Genomic DNA, 17,478 nt, shown 5'->3' with positions numbered 1-17,478 from the left:
GGAAGACGAAGGAGACCAATCAGCCCTCCGGCCACACCAGCAGGGCCTCTTTTAGCTCCTGCTTGTGGTCAGGGATAACCTATAGACACACTCTGGTCCCAGGGCCACAGAGTGGCCATGTGGGGCCCCGAGCAGATGCCTGAGCCAGTCAGGGGACCCCTACACCTGCCCAGGGAAGTGAGCCAGGTGTGAGGCAGGCCCCATGCCAGGGAGGGTATTAAATGAGTTTCCAACTAATTTGCATGTCCTAATTTCCCATAAAATGAGCCCCAGGGGCAGCATTAAGCTGTCAGTTTCTACTTCCTTCCACTACTGCCACAAGGGCGCACACGGCCCCCCACATTCCTGTATCGCTTAGGCTCCACGAGTTCCCATTTACCTGTCCCCTCACTATCAGTAAAACACAGTCTCCATCATTTCCCCAGCAGGAGCCCAGAAGGGGAGGGAGAAAGAAAAACAATGGGGCAGCAGGGGGACACAAATGAATCGACCCTAGTCTTTCATCAGCAAAGCACGGGATGGGGTGCGAGCTACATGAGCCCTGTCAAGACCCAGGCGAAATTCCGCCACAGGCAGCCAGCATTCCATTTATTCTCCATGCGTGGATAATGCGGGGAGGACGGGTTTTGTTGTTGTTCCTCTTGACTTGGCTTTGGAGTAAATACGGGCAGTTTGTGGGGCGGTGTGAAAGCTCTAGCCTGCAAGTCAGTTGGAACTGCTTCAATCCCAGCTCTGGCACCTGGACCCTGGGCAAGTCGCTCACCTTCTCTGAGCCTTCTCCGTGTAGAGTCAAGAGTAACAGCAGCCACTTCCTGAATGTGGTCAGAAGGAAATAAGAGCATGAAGATGCCAGTGCCCAGCACTTGTGAATTTGTGGCAGCAAATGTCACTAACTGCTTTGTCCTGGTCCAAGTTACACTGAGTTTTCATTCCCTCGGATCCTTTCTGGCTCACTGATGGGTTATGAGTTGCTTCTTCCTGCTGGATCCCTTGAGTCAGGAATACTGGGTCCTTGTCATTGGTCTGTTGTTAGTTCCGACTGCAGTACCTGGCATGGGGAGCTGTTGAAAAAGTTTTGTTCAGTTGGTCTGCATTGCAGTGACTGGTCTACAAAGCAGATGAATGGCCAAGAAGTGACTTGGTTTCCTGTATGATCATAGCTGAATCAGAGCTGGTACCTTCTTGAGTAACTGCTGGGTAGCTTCTGCCCCAGGCTTTCGTGATAGCTCAGATGGTAAAGACAGCTCTGCCTTCAGTGTGGGAGACCTGGGTTCGATCCCTGGGGAGGGAAGATCCTCTGAAGAAAGGAAATGGCTCCCCACTCCAGTATTCTTGCCTGGAGAATTCCAAGGACAGAGGAGCCTGGTGAACTATACAGTCCATGGAGTTGCCAAGAGTCGGACGCGACTGAGCGCCTAAGCACACAGCAAAATTTCTCCTTCACCTAGCAGCCCATCTCTCCCTATCTCAGGACTTAACAAATCAGTAGGTGGAATCTCTACACACACACCACCCTCCACCGCCCAAGGCAGCCACGGCCAATGAGCCTTCACCTAGGTTGGATTTCGGATCTCTGTGGAGACAGAAAGGATGGGTGGGGGCTTGCTCCTTCAGAAGGGGCTGGCTTGGCTGGCAAACTCCAAGGATAAGAGAGGAGAGGACAGAGGTTTTGGATCCAGTCGGCCCTGTTTCGAATTCTGGTTCTTTCATTTGTTGGTAATCTGATACGGGCAGCTTACATGACTCCTGAGAGCCTCCATTGAATGACCAGGTATTAACAATACCTTCTAGGGTTATTTTGAAGTTTGAACTGATGTGCACCACTGCCTGGCAAATAGCCAGCTCTAAAAAAAAAGGGGGAGGGAGAGGGAGAAGCACTTTTCCTCTTGTAGCTTCCACCACCCAGAACTATACATCTACCATGTGATTGCGTGGGAATTTGAGGGTGACCCTAACCACCTCCTAAATAGAGCTGTGGGGCTGCTCATGCTAAGCCCCCTCCCTCCATCTCTCCCCTGGGGGTCCAGGATTCAGGAAGAGCCTTTTTTTCCTCCACAGTTTGCTATTAAATGCTCTGAGGGCAGGAAGGCGTCTTGCCTCTAATTGCAGCTGTCACCCCCACCCCCATCAGGCAGAGGGGAGTTCAGCCAGGAGAAGGCAAAGGAGGAGGAAGGGAGTGCCCTCCTGGGCAGGCTCGGCCCAAACAGGGACCCACATTGTCTTTTCCCAGCCCGTGGGTGTTCCCCACCCGAGTGGGCGGGCCCTGGATCTGGCAGCAGGCTCTCCGGGCCACGTGCCCAGCGAGGCTTTAGGTGCAGCCTCGGTGCTAGAGCGGAGCCCCTGCCCCTCCACCGTGGATTATTCTGGATGAGCGGAAGATGAAGCCCGAGTGTGCATTTCTTCTTGGCTCACCCTCACCTCGCCGGTGAATTTACAGTTTCCGGTGCCCTGGGTGAGGGTTGTGCCCCGGGAACAGGGTGTTGCGGGAGGAGTATGTGGGGTTCTAGAGCCCAGCATCTGCTCTTTAGTCAGCCACTGCCTGCAGCCCATCCTTGGATGGGATAGCATATCCAGGCTTGCTTCCTCATCTGGAAATTGGGAATATTACCTGCCTTTCTTGCCCATTTACAAGGGAGATCATAGATATGAAAAGGATTCCAAACATTTAGCGCGCCATACAAATACTGGCTTTCTTTCCTGTGCTTGTGGAAAGGCATGGGCTTCCCCATGCACTCCTTATACACACACTCCTTATTCAGCTGTGGCCCAGGGTCTGGAGATGGGGTGAAATCTCAAAGGCAACAGAAGGCGGTGGGGTGGGAATTTGCCACTCTGCTCCCACTCCCAGCAGGGCTGGGCTTCAATACCTGTGCCTGGAGCAGTGCTTTGCCAAGGAAGCACACAAGCCTGGGGACACGAGAAACAAGGTCTTTATTGGCGGCATCTCTGGGGAACCTGAGGCCCCAGTGCCAGATCCATGCAGAATGTTCAAGTGAGGTCTTTGGGAATGTCAGACGGATTTCCTGGTCTCCTCCCTCAGGCCCTCCCCTGCTGTTACCTCCAGCCCGGTTGCAACACACACACACACACACACACACACTGTCTCTCTCTCTCTCTCTCTCTCTCTCTCTCTCTCTCTCTCTCTCTGTCTAGGAGCTCTGCCCTCCCCTGCCAGCCAGCGCCTGCTATGGCCTCTCCCAACTACAGGCCTGTCAACCCAGCTCCAAACCCTTTTGCTTCTTCTTCATCCTTTCTTGCGGGAAGGGACCCCGCCTGGCCTCTTTCCCAGGGGCCCAGCACTGGGACCTGGCCCTTTTGGGTTCAGTCATATTTCTGTCTCTAGGATTCAGACCCAAACAGCTGTGTTAATATCAAAGCCAGAGGGCGAGGATTCCAGGGCCTTGGGGCAGCCGGTGGAAGCATTCTCTCCTCTTCTGGGCTCCGAGGCACCTGGGAAGGGGCAATGTCCAGAGCCCTTGGAGTGGCTCCGCTTCTTGACCTTCTGGGAGCGTCCAGCTCGGGGCTCAGAGGCCGTGGGTGTCACCCAGCCTGGTTTCTCCTTCAGCAGCCGGTCGCGGTCAGGCCTCACGCTACGTAAGAACTTCCTGAAGATGTTTGCTGTCAGGGCGAACCTGCGGCCCAGCTCCCGAGGCTGGCCCCTCCCTCCTTTGGGCTCTCCCGCCTCCCCTGTCTCACCCTTCTCGCCACCCTTCTCCAGTTCTGGCAAGTCCAGCCAGTTGCCCACCAAGTCCGCAAAAACGTTGTCACCTAACACCAGAGGCTGTCGATTCCGGCCCCGGGACATCAACGTGGAGGTCCAGTCATCAGGTTCTGCCAGCTCTGGCCCCTGCTGGGCAGAGGGCTGGGGCTCTGGCAGCGGTGTCCTGGGCGGGGTGGCCAGCTCCCTCCCACACACACTCCTATGCGATGGAAACTTGCCGCTGCTGGTGCTGCCAAGAGAAGCTTGGTTGGAGGGGGAGCAGGCCCCAGGTCTGACAGGACCTCTGCTGCCCTCCCACTGAGGGGGCTCGAGCTGTGTCCAGGGGCTTTCGGGAGAACCTGGGGCAGGACCCCCTCCAGAGATCTCCAGCTGCTCCAGGGCCGTCTGTACCTGCAGGAGCTTCAGTTCTTGCAGCGCCCCCATCATACAGTTCATCTGATCCTGCAAGCCATCACCCACTTCCTTCATGGACATCTGCAGGGGAGAGAGCACAGGGCCCATGAGCCAGGGCAAGGGTTGCTCCCCAAACATACACCTCCAGGGTCACTCCAGCCTGCCGCTGACCCCGCCTCTGTATGGCCTACATAGTGCAGATCAGGACTGGGAGAGGAGGAGTTTTAACACAGATAAGGCTGGATTAAGGAAATAATATTGATGGCAGCTGACTTGCTAAGACAGGCACTGTCCTAAGCTACATATAGGTATACACATATGCATATGTATAAATTAATCAAAATTTAATCTCTCCAACTACTCCATGAAAAGTCAAAGTATTCGTCGCTCAGTCATGTCTGATTCTTTGCGACCCCACGGACTGTAGTCTGCCAGGATCCTCTGTCCACGTGATTCTCCGGGCAAGAATACTGGAGTGGGTTGCCATTTCCTCCTCCGGGGAATCTTCCCAACCCAGGGATTGAATCCAGGTCTCCTGCACTGCAGGCAGATTCTTTATTGTCTGAGCCACCGGGAAGCCCACTCTGTGAAAGTGAAATCGTTCAGTCGTGTCCGACTCTTTGCGACCCCATGGACTGTAGCCCACCAGGCTCCTCTGTCCATGGGATTTTTCCAAGCAAGAGTACTGGAGTGGGTTGTCATTTCCTTCTCCAGGGGATCTTCCCAACCCAGGGATCGAACTTGGGTCTCCCGTATTGCAGGCAGACGCTTTACCGTCTGAGCCAGTAGTGACTAATACTGTTCTATTTTACAGATGAGGAAACTGAGGCACATAAGTAACTTGCTCAAGATGACATAGATAGTAAGAGGTGGGGCCGAGATCAGTTTGAGGGTACAAAAACTTCTGTGTCCATCTGTGTCCTCTGTGTCTCTGCCTGCTTCTCTTTAGCCTCCACAAGATGAGGATGACGATGACAATAACAGTTTGTGAGCAGTTACTGTGAACAGGACTTGAGCTAAGTATTTTGTGCACACCATCTCGTTTCATCTTTATATAAGCCCTAGGAAGTTGGTATTACAATTCTCATGTTAACAGATCCATTAACCACAATGCAGTGTGAAGTAACTTGCCCAAGGTCACCCAGCTCATGTTGCTGGGATTCAAACCCAGGACATCTTACTCCCAATGCTAGAGTCCTAACCACCAAGCACCACCTCAGGAGGGCTAGGCAGTGGAAGAGGGTTGAGAGGAATGTTAGGGGAAGAGGATGAGCTCAGAGAGTAGGCCTGGGGTTTCATTTTACTGCTGTTCACATTTGGCTGGTCAGGAGAGAGATAAGGAGCCAGGAAGCTTCTGTTTGCTGAGACCCCTGCCCAGCTCTGGGGCTTCCCAAGGGGCACAGTGGTAAAGAAACTACCTGGTAATGCAGGAGACAAGGGTTCAGTCCCTGGATCGGGAAGATCCCCTGGAGAAGGAATGGCAACCCACTCCAGAATTCTTGCCTGGAAGATTCCATGGACAGAGGAGCCTGGTGGGCTGCAGGACATGGAGTCACAAAGGGCTAGACACAACTGGGCAACTGAGCACGCACGCATGCTGCTCAGCTCTGCCTGGCCCTTCTCGCCCTTCCAAACACCTGTTCTCTCTCAGCTGCTCTGACTTAGCTCCAGCGCTCTTCCTGTCTTCTTGGCCCAACTGGCTACACTGCCCTCGCCAAGAGTGGGGACAGGGTCCCCAGCCCCGTTGTGGGTGTCTAAGGCCAGAGCCCCAGGTGCCAGCTGGAAGGGGCTGAGAGACTGACTTGGGTGAGGGCCCAGTTTGGAGGCTGGGCAGGGGATGTTGCGTCTGATAACATTCACAAGGTTCCCGTCCCCGGGGCCCAAGCTGCCTTGGTCCTGCCAGCTCCCTCTCCAGATCTGCTCAAGTTACAACAGCAAACCTCATGTGAGGGGACCATCTGTTTCTTAAGCCCCCTGGAGACCCACAGGGATCATTTTACCTCCTGGCCTTGTCCTAAGGCAAAAGGCCCAGCCCATGGGGTGCAGGGCTGGAGGGGCTCAGAGCAGGGGTGCAGAGGCTCTGCAGCACTGATCCTCTTGGGCTTTGGGGTCAGACCCGCTCCTGCCAACTTTGGCTTTGGTAGGGGTTTGGGGCCCTGGCCAGGCTTCCCTGGTGGCCAGGCTCTCCAGAGCCAGCAGTGCTAACGGACAGTGGAAGACTGACCGACCGTCCCTGAAGCCAAGGAGGCCTTGGCTGAGTAAAGAACTTCCCACACTCAGCACCTTGCCCAAGAAAGAGCAAGAAGTGGTGGTCAGGCCTGACAGCCTGGGGTCTGCCAGGCTGCTGGGCAAGCATGCTCCATCTGAGTGGTGGCAGCAGTAGCTAGAGACACAGCCTGTGGTGTGCCCGCATGTGCAGGCAGCCCCTTGCTCTGTCTCCTGCAGCTGCCACCTTCCTGACTCCTTCCTTTGGGGGCAGCTTGGCTACAACTGGAAGACCCAGAGCAGAGTCAGGAGACTCTAAGCCCTGAACCAAACTCCTCAGGGTCCCTTCCTGGCAAACTTCTGCTCTGACTCTTCTATTTTTGTCCCCTCCCTTGTACACTCACCCCAACCTGGAGCCTTGGGGTCAAGTTTGGCTTTTCCACCCCGGCTTCTGTCCCCGGATGCCGCACATCTGTCCTTCTACTCTCTGCAGTGCAGCAGGAGCCTCCTCGCCGGCCTTCTGGCCACCAAACCACAGACATCCAACCCTCAGAAGCATAATCTGCTCCCATATACACCCCAAGCTCTCGTCAGAACCTCTTCCATGATACTTAAAATGCTCACCCCTCTCAGAACTGCCCCAGCTCTTCTGTGCATGTAAGTGGTGTGTCGTTCATGAAACATTCATTGAGCATCAACTTCTTGGGGGCAGAGACTGAGGTCTGCACATCAGTGTGTTACCCCAGAACCCAGCCAGCACTGCTGCACTTGCTACATATCCATAAAATGGACACAGAGTACCCCGAAGTCACCCCTCCTGGACTGCTTGCTATCCTCTGACGATCAGTCACTACCCAGGGAGAAAGAGTCAGGGACGCTTCTCAAGGTTTCATTTCACCAAGAGGCACGGAGTCGGAGCTCGAAGGTTTCCTTCCAGAAGGCTGAACACAATCCAGATCAGAGGTGGTGGGAGGAATGAAATGACCCCATTCAATTTCTTCCAGTATGGAAAAATCCTTAAGAAATAACTCTGACATTTTGTACCTTTTTTTCCAGTGACAATGAATGTGTGGGTAATGTATGAACTCAGGGCTGCCCATTAAAAAGAGGCCCCATTTAAGTAAATAAGAGCTGAAGTTACAGCCCTATGGAAAATGATAGTGTTCTGGTTAAGATCTTGGGTACTGGAGACAGACAGAACAGGGTTCAAATCCCAGCTCTGCCATGTAATCTGGGAAGGCTCTTTAAAGTCTGTCTTTTAATTTCTGAGCTCCTTCCTGGCCCAGCTTTGAACAGATGACATGATGTAATGTGTGTTTGTATGTGGCTGTTTTCTTAGTTTAAGACTTCCCAAGAACTTCCGCCCATTTCTTCCTCAGTGAACCTTAACACAGAGTAGGGACAAAATTCTGTCCATCTAACTGGCCCAATCAGGGAGAAACGTCTTGTCCGGTCCCTTCTCCCACCCTGGCCCCACACAGAGGAAGGAGAGGGGAAGGAAAAGGAAGCCTCAGCACCCCCCTGCCCACTGTCCAGCCGGATTCAGTCAGCTGGGCATGGAACGCTGACACTGGAGGGCAAGAGGCAGCTGTCAGGGGGCTGAGAATGGAAGAAAGAAGGCCGAGTCTGGGAAACAGGGAGGCCAGGGGGTGTTGGGGAGGTCAGAGCATCCGCTGGGGCCTGACTGGGAGGTGAGCTGCCGTTCCCTGCAGCCCCAGGGGAGTGATGTCACCCAAGCAAAAAGAGCCAGAGGGCAGGCTGCTGTCTTCCCCAGAGCGTGGGACATGATCAGATCCCAGGGTGTCTCTTGCCGAAGAGCGACAAGAGAGAGCGGTGCTGGGTGGCTGTAAAGGAAAGGGGCCGAGTCTGAGAGAATCCTGAGCTAGAAATGAACAGTCAGTCCCCATCTCCAGGCTGCAGGTGCTGAGCTCCTCTCTGGCTTTCTGTTGCCGAATCACACCCGACTTCCCCAGGGCTCAGCCAAAGAAGTCACATGCATGTGTGGACCCAGTCGTGCCCAACTCTTTGTGACCCCTTGGACTGTAGCCCGCCAGGCTCCTCTGTCCATGGGATTCTCCAGGCAAGAGTACTGGAGTGGGGTGCCATTTCCTCCTCCAGGGGATCTTTCTGACCCAGGGATCAAACCTGGGTCTCTTGCATTTCCTGCATTGGCAGGCGGATTCTTTACCACTATGACACCCTGGGAACCCCTGGAAAAGTTGCAAGAGGGTCTAATTAGTTCTGATTGGTGGGAATGGCTTGAGTGGGAATGGCTCTAACAATCACTATTCTCTTTCTCCACCCCAGCTCACACACACTCATACATGCCTATACACACGTGTATGCACACGTGCACAGAGGTAGCCTGCTCCCCCACCCGGCACAATACCCATGACAAGTGTATCCTGTGTGAATCCTTTCTGAGAAAGGTCTCACTGCCTCCTCGCATCCATACCACCCCACAGTCCATCTCCCGTCCCCAGCACTTCCTCTAAAAATTTCTTTCTTGTCAAACTTTAGTCTCTCCCGCTGCAGTCTAAACTGGCCCTGGCTTCCTCCCTGTGTCAGAGGTGGATGCCTGCAGGGAACCCCGGTGTGTGCAAGGAGCCCCATGCTGTCCTGTGGGGACCTGGGTGCTCCAGCTGACTGACTCGGCCACTCAACATGACGTGGACTCACCAACCTTCTGTGCTCTGGTCTGAGTGTAAAATGATAACCCCTCACGTGCGTGCAGCACTTGCTCTGTCTTCTATGTGACCGTGACCACAATTACTAGGAGGCTGTCGAGGCAGGTGGTGTTACCCCCACCTAACGGATTAGGAAACTTGGGATCTGGGAGGTTTGTTTTCTCCCTCAGTGTTTGCCCGAACACAATCCCCTAGACTTTACGTCATGATTTCATCATATCTATAAATGACCTAGGCTCCTATTTAATACTTTAATCTGTTCATGTGAATAAATGTTTTTATATGGAAATTTATATGAAACGTATATCACTTTCCATAAATAGATGGTAACACTTTCTCTATTCAAAACTAAGTTTTTCATCTGAGTATCTCCTGATTATCTTGACCACCTCCGGTGGAAACACTGATCCATAGATTGAGGTTCCGAGGTGGATTAGGGGGAGGACTGGGATGCCACGCCTGGCCTGAGCTTTCCATGTCATCATAATCCCTGAGTTTGCAGCCTCGTGGGATTGTTGTGAGAAGAAACCAGGACTGTCAGTGTGATATGTGAGGGCAATTTTATCATCATACAGGGAGGAAGAGCATGAAGTCTTGGAGGGACTCCAAGACCCAATTCAGTTCATTTTCAGGAAGGCATCTCTTTACTGACTCATCTGAAAGGGGAAAAGAGGAACTGCCTGCCTGGGGCTGAAGGGGAAGATGCTGCTGGGAGGCCAGACCCCACCATCCCGGCCCTCCAGCCCCGAGCGCTCAATGCGGTAGTGTGGTGTCAGCTGTCCATGGACAGCTCCCCCCACTCCTTGGCACTTGCTGGGCCTTTTGTGGTGTGGGAGGAGTGAGGATGGGAAAATGTGACACCAGCATCCTCGGCAACCTTCCCAAGCCCTCTCCTAGGCCCCTGACTGATCCCACAGCTGTGCCCTGCATCTATCCATCTCACGCCCTCTCCCAGCTCAGCCAGAATCCTTTGACACAGGCTCCAGCTCTGCCCATAGAACTGGCAGTGTGCCCTGCTTCGCTCCCCCCACCCCCATTACTCACAAGATCCCCACACAGTTCCTTTCAACCCCTCTGGAAGCTAGAAGAGGGTTCAGGGCCGGAAACGGGAAAAGCCCCACTTTTGCCAAGTGGCCCATTCTGCAGCTCAGTGAATAGGGACCTTCACAACCCCCTGCTCTTGGCTGGAACTCTCAACAGGAAGGTAAAGCAGAAACTGTGCCAAGAGCTGGAGGAGGGAGGGGTGTGAAATGCATGAGCCCACTTTCCAAATGAACAATCTACTGGGGGGCCATGTGCCTGGGCAAGAGGCAGACAGACTGAGAGACGAGCCAGTCTCGCCCCTGTAGGGAGCTCAGCTCCCAGCCTCACTTTTCCCCTGTCCAGCTTTAGCCCCTCTCCACTGCAGCCAATCAACCCAATTCCTTGGGCATCCAAGGAAACCCAAAAAGCTATCTTCCTTTTCTCCTTTCTGGTTTGGGTCTTCATACTCTACTGCGTGGTCTTGTAGTAACCTTCTAACTTATCTTCCTGCCTCAATTTCCTCCCTCTCCTGCCATTTCCACCCCCTACCACCTCCTAGATCCCAAGGTACATCTCTAATTACTCTAATCATGCTGCTCTGTAACACATATGGAAAAGATCAGACCCTTTAGCACGGCATTCAACCCCCCGACCCCTACCACCACTACCACAGTCTGCTCTCAACAGCTCTTTCAGCCCTGTTGCCTTTATTTCTCTACATATACCCTATTTTCTAGCCAAACTCATGTGAGTCTTCAAACCTCCCCTTTAGACAGTCTTCAAACACCCCTATGCTTTCCATCTCTGCATCTTTTGGTCACATCACTTCATCCTCTGCCTGAAATGCTGTTTTTTCTCCTGTTCCTGTCCCTATTTATCCCTCAAGGTCTGATTCAAATGTCACCTCTTCCATGAAGCCTTCCCTGATCCACTAGCTGGAGGGACTCTCTCTCTCTCAGAGCACTGAATGCATGCCTCTCATCAAGCACGTATCCTCTATTTCTGTGCAAGAGATCTGCATGCATATGCTAGCTCTGAGTGTGAGATCTGCAGCCAGACTGGCTGGGTTTGAGTCCTAGCTCTGCCACCTATCAGCCCTATACTGTGGCCAAGTCACTTCACCTCTCCATGTCTCATTTATCGAATGGGAATAACAGAACTCCAACTTCTCAGGGTTGCTCTGGCAACTGACATAATACATGAGCTATCTGGCATATTATATCAAAAACTGTGAATCGATATTAACAGTTGATAATTATATTAACAGTAACCTCATATATGCAGATGACACCACCCTTATGGCAGAAAGTGAAAGTGGAGAGTGAAAAAGTTGGCTTAAAGCTCAACATTCAGAAAACGAAGATCATGGCATCTGGTCCCATCACTTCATGGGAAATAGATGGGGAAACCGTGGAAACAGTGTCAGACTTTATTTTTTGGGGCTCCAAAATCACTGCAGATGGTGACTGCAGCCATGAAATTAAAAGACGCTCACTCCTTGGAAGAAAAGTTATGACCAACCTAGATAGCATATTGAAAAGCAGAGACATTACTTTGCCAACAAAGGTCCGTCTAGTCAAGGCTATGGTTTTTCCAGTGGTCATGTATGGATATGAGAGTTGGACTGTGAAGAAAGCTGAGCGCTGAAGAATTGATGCTTTTGAGCTGTGGTGTTGGAGAAGACTCTTGAGAGTCCCTTGGACTGCAAGGAGATCCAACCAGTCCATTCTGAAGGAGATCAGCCCTGGGATTTCTTTGGAAGGACTGATGCTAAAACTGAAACTCCAGTACTTTGGCCACCTCATGCAAAGATCTGACTCATTGGAAAAGACTCTGATGCTGGGAGGGATTGGGGGCAGGAGGAGAAGGGGACGACAGAGGATGAGATGGCTGGATGGCATCACTGACTCGATGGACATGAGTTTGAGTGAACTCCAGGAGTTGGTGATGGACAGAGAGGCCTGGCATGCTGGGATTCATGGGGTCACAAAGAGTCGGACACGACTGAGTGACTGAACTGAATATGTTATTATTATCACTCCTATTAAACTCTAAGTTCTCAGAAGGCAAGATCAGTGTCTGTTTATATTTGTAGCCACATTACTAGTGCCTGGCAAAGTACTTTAAACATAGTATGAACTCAGTAAGTGTGTTCTGAGAATGAAAGACACATGCACACCAGTCTGATTAGTTCATCACTGTGCATTTACCAAGTGCCTACAACACATCAGGTACTGTGTTATATGCTAGGGACATACAGTTGGGGAGGCACTTGACATAATCTTCACAGTAGCTGTATGCAGTAGGTATACTGTTTTTATTTTTATCATTATTTTATCTTAATTCCTTGGGATCTTAATTCCTTGACCAGGGATTGAATGCATACCCACTGCAGTAGAAGCACAAAGTTTTAACCACTGGACCACAGAGAAGTCCCTAAAGTAGGTATTTTTTAAAATAAAAGAAATTTTACAGATGAGAAAGCCAAGGCACAGAGATGTCAAGTAATCTTCTAGGGTCACACAGAGCCAGGATTTGAGTTCAGTTGGACCTGGAGACCCCAAACCCTGTGCTCCACGCTCTTCCCACTGAGCACACCACCCCACATAATCTAGTCCAAAGTCGTCTCACCCTAGATCTAACCATCAAGGGCGATCACACTATGAGATCCTTTGCAGAAACTGTTTTCTGCCTCAGGAAGTTTGCTCTTTTGCCTCAAGGGCTGAAGGCTGTTCCTAAATGTATCTGCTCTATCACCTTCTTATCTCCTCCTTATTCTGCCTTTACGCTCTGGTCCTCCTCCATGTACCAGAACCTCCTAAACTTGTGGCCGCTAGTGGCCAAACAACTGTCTTCTAGGAACAGGTTTTCCTAGAAGGACTTTTCTGGCCCGAGAGTCGTCTCCCTGCTGCTTCGCCATGCTTTGGCTAGGACTGACATTCCAGAAGCTGACTTTATCAACTTCCTCCTCCTCTTCCAGGAAGTCTTCCCAGCCTGACTATACTTGACTCGCCCATTATGCACTCTATTTGCTCTTCTACACTGATCTGAACTCATGAGCGACACCCTGTGAGCATCTTTTATCTGCTTCCTCTGTGTGCCTGTGTCTACCCCATTTGTTGGATGCCCTCAAGGGAGCAGTGTATAAGGAACAGCTGGTTTCAAGGCCCCATGTTCAGGCAGGGCCTCTCTTTGGCTGCTGGAGTGGGGAGAGATATATTCCCTACTGAATAGTTACAGCCTGACCCTCTCATCCTAATGAAGAAGTGTGTCAGCTGCTGCTACTCTCCTGCTACATTTCAGCCCTGAAACCAGATCCCCATCCTCTTCCGAACAGGGGGAAAGGGCTAGTCCTCTGGACATCAACCTAACTAAGCCAGGATCCCCCAGTCCTCAGCCTCCCTCCAGTGCTCACTTGTTACAATGCAAATTTTCTGCCTCAGAAAATTTGGAAATTCTGCTACTTCAGTTTTGCAGAAACAGACTCTTCTTGTCTAGATCTTCCGGGCCAAGGGCAGGGCCAGGATGCAAGAGAGGAGCTCAGAACAGCCTCGACAAAGATAATTTCACAATTTATTCTTCATGTTTCCTTTTCCAGCAGCTTTAACCCACAGCGTCTTCAGGACATATGTTTCTTAAAGGGGATTTAATGGCATAAATGAATGTAGAACTTGACTAGTATTACGTGAGTGCCATTCTTGGGCACACACTAAGTTAAGGCAAAGCTAAGCAACACACAGTCCCTCCTGGATGGGAGGGGAAGATTCTGTCTGAGATGAACACACACTTTAAGCTCATCACACATACTAACTATAAGCCTTTCCTGCGCCATCACAGACCTTCCTAACCCAGCCACGACCCAGCTGCATTGAATTCAAACCCCCAAATCCTTAGAGGAGCCAAAAGGCTGAGCCTGAGCTAACAGCTTCATTTTCTCCTTCACTCCCATTGGGAAAACAGAGGAACTGCAATTTGGCTTTGTTACCTAAGCCCTGGGCTGAGGCGTCAGGGAGTGAACAAGACTCTGATAGCTCTGCCTGTCACTCTACTTGGTCTCCTTTCTGGGCAAACTGGCACTGGGGAGGGGGCGGAACACCATGGGTGGAGGAGGGTGCAGAGCTCTCCCATCTGAGTGTCATTCTGGGCCCCAGGCCAGGCATTTGGCTTTCTCTCCAAGAGAGGCAAAGGCTGAAGCTGCTCAGACAAAGGGCCAAATGAAAGCTAATGGGGAGTTGGGTGACTTTAGCCTCTCCCCTTCCTCCTCCCGGAGACTGGGGCTCAAGTCCTTGGCAGGAGAGGGTGCAAATCAAGACCTGGAGCTCAGCTCTGTTCAGATTCCTGTTGCCTCTTTTATTCTCCTGGCATCCACAGGCTGTCTTCCTCCCCTCACCACCTCCCACCTAGGGTGCTGTAAAAAATGCAAATCAGTGGGATTTTAAAATTCAAGCCCATGCCAGGAACACCCACAAACCCTCTATTAAGGCAGATCCTGAGGTGGGTGGTGTGGTCCCAGATTCCAAGCAAAAAAGAGAGGATTCTGCTAGATTCTTTTCTTGACTTGAGTCTTGGACTTCAGACATCCTCTTGGTGATCTTGACCTTTCTCTCTGGTACTGGACAAATGAATGGGAAAAGTCAGAACTGTGTATGTGTGGGCTGGGACCAGACATTCCAAACTGACATGGAAAGCATGAGAAAATGAACATGAGAAGGGATATGATGGAGACTCTTCTGTCCCTCATCTAAGAAGCAATCCTCTGGGTAAAGTTCCCATCCGAGTGTCAGCACAAAAAGGGCTTCAGGAGGAAGTCCCAGAGAAATGGAGTGGGACAGACAGAGTGCCTGGGCCACCTTGACCATGAAGAATCAAAAGGGACCCCTCCTACCCAAGCTGGCCCCTGATACAACTGCCAAGCTCCCTCCTCAGTGTGGAGAGTGGGAGAGGCTGTCCTGGACTCTGGAGAGTACGAGCTGACACTTTCTGGATCCAGGTCTGTTGTCGTGAGCCTGGATGACCCTGGCTCTGAAGAGTAAGAAGAAAAGGGACGGGAGAAAAGAGACCGAAAAAAGGTCGACTCCAAGAGAAACGGACTAAAAGGGACAAAAGAGACGGAGGCAAAGCCCCCGGAGAGCCTGCTTGACAGGGAGGGCGTGGGGGCCCAGGTGCGGGGACGTCTGTAATATCTATCTGAATTCTGGTGGTGGAAAGAACAAGAGAGGTGGCAGGTGTGAGGGGGTGGGATAGAAAGTCGGTGAGAAGCAACGTGCCGCCCCACAACGGAGTTTCAGCGGGGCGCCCCTCTCCCCACTTGCGCGATTTCCATCCCCGCTCTCCACTCCCCCAGACGGTGCCACTTCTCCCAGCCCCCGCAGCCAGTCCTCTGCACGCTCGCTCCGCACTCCCCAGGCCCAGACCTGACATCTGGCTGGGCCTCCGCTCTCCCGCTCGCGAGCTGCCAGGCGGCGCCCCTCCTCCCGCGCCGGGCCCTCCCCCGCGGGTCCAGCTGCCAGCCCCCTCCCCGCTGGCAGGCAAGCCCAGGCAGACAGCCGGCCGGGCCTGCCCCCGCAGCCGCGCCAGCCCTGCCAAGCCCGGCCGCCAGGGCTGGGGGGTGGGGGTGGGGGCGGCGGAGCCAGCTCCCCTCGAGCAAGCAGTCCGCGGCCGACCTCCTGCCCCGGATAGGGTTGGGGCCGCGCACCCTCCTCCCGGCTCCCCGCGGCCCCGTGCGGCTCCCGCAGCCGGGCATCCGCGTCCCGGGTGCGCCCTCTTTGCTCCCTCGGGATCTCAGGACGCACTTCAGTCGGTCCCTCTCACTGGTTCCTGACTACCTCCCTCTCACACAAGTTTGCTCGCGGCCCTTTTCCCTCAGGACAGGTCCTGTCCTCCGCCTGCTAGCCGCGTCCCCTCTCTCCTCTCAGGACCTCCTCCGCCCCAGCCAGGTAAGTAACAGTCGGGGCGGAGCAGCCTTCCCGCATCCCGGCGCCCGCTCCGCTCTTACCAGCTCCTGTTTGAGGCGGCGTAAATAGCAGTCCATTTCCCTGTTCTTCTACCTCATGCGCCCATTGGCCGGGCTAGGCTCCACGAGAGTGTCCCGGGGTGGGATCACTGGTCCCACTGAACCCCCGCTCCGAACACCCTGAGCTCCGCGCCTCTCGCAGCGCTGAGCGGAGGCTCTGCTCCCAGGTCTGGACTTCGAGCCACTTCCCCTCCGCTAGCTGCGCGCGGTCCGTGCTGGGGGCGGAGGGAAAAGTGGGACAGCCTATGAGAACTTAGGGGGACGCCTTCAGCCAATGAGGAGAGCGCACAGGGGGCGCGGGCTGGGCGACCGTGGGTGGACCCTGGGGCGGGTGTGTGCACTAGGCGGAGACCTCCGCTCCTGGGGGCCTAAGCTAGCACAGGCGACGCCTACCTGGCCCTGGCCTGCGCAGCGGAGGGGGATATCGTCACGCCAGACTGTACCAACGTCCCCCAACAAATTACGTGACCCTCCCCCCAACAGAGAGTGCCCCGTCTTAGGCATGGGCATTGGGTACCAGTCTCGAAAGAAGCTGAGTGTCTCAGTGTCAATCCAGTTTCCCAAACTCTGATCAGAAAAGCAAGACCCTCCACCCCAAATGCCACTCAGCAGCTCTTTTGAATTCTGAACTGTTCAAAAAAATGGACTTGGGAAGTGTGGGCCTACCTGACCTCCTAGTGAAGGGTCCTCCCCTTCCACTCCTCACCCGGGGGCGGAGGAGCAGCCGCTCGGTCCATTTACGTATTTAACACGAAGCAAAGTAGGCTCTACTTAGTACTCCGGATAGGGTTGGAGGTCTGCGTGCGGATACTGAATAAGACGCGCAAGCTCTCTAGCCTTAAGAACAAACATGGGGCGGCGGGACGGAATGGAATAAGACAAACAGGTTTTAAAAAAAAAAAAAAAAGGCACTGCGATTTCAGGTAATGATTCTTTATGAAAACATAAAATAGGGTCATGGGATAGGGGCTGCTTTCAATAGGATGGGCAGGGGTGGAGGAGCAAGCCTTGCTCTCTCCCAGTTATCCTACTTCTTGCTCTGGCCACTTGCGAAGCTCTCTGTTAAGTCGGAGAAGGGAGAGGAAACTCAAAGATGCCACGATTCTATTCAATAGACGCGGCCCATGCACCGGAGCTGTGAGAGCTCCAGCCACTCCCTGGGCGGTGGAGGTGCCACAGATGAATCGGAGAAGGGCCCGCAGGCAGACCCGGGCGCTACTCCCAGCGGAACCCTGGACTCCCAACACCAGGCTCCGTGCGTGTTGGGGCTGCGGTTTCTACCCTGTGCCCAGGCACCGTGCCACCCGGCCTGGCCCGGGTGTGTGTGTGTTATTGGGGGGGAGAGGGGCGTGTTGCAGGGCACGAGAATAATTAGCTCAATTAGAGACGTGTTGTTTCAAGGTAATTAACGCGGAAAGTGTTCCCCAGGCAGAATT

General features: G+C 53.2%; 1 protein-coding gene across 1 annotated transcript; it reads right to left on the bottom strand.

Moving 5' to 3' along the window:
* Positions 1–2,914: 2,914 nt before the first annotated feature.
* On the bottom strand, positions 2,915–16,200 carry INKA2 (inka box actin regulator 2). The gene is given in 2 exon segments (NM_001101261.1): positions 2,915–4,195; positions 16,025–16,200. Coding segments are annotated over 2 exon segments (885 nt in total). The 5' UTR covers positions 16,061–16,200; the 3' UTR covers positions 2,915–3,346.
* Positions 16,201–17,478: the final 1,278 nt, after the last annotated feature.

The sequence above is a fragment of the Bos taurus genome, chromosome 3 (genome assembly GCF_002263795.3).
Source record: "Bos taurus isolate L1 Dominette 01449 registration number 42190680 breed Hereford chromosome 3, ARS-UCD2.0, whole genome shotgun sequence".
NCBI lineage: Eukaryota > Metazoa > Chordata > Mammalia > Artiodactyla > Bovidae > Bos > Bos taurus.
This window is presented reverse-complemented; position numbering and strand designations above follow the sequence as displayed.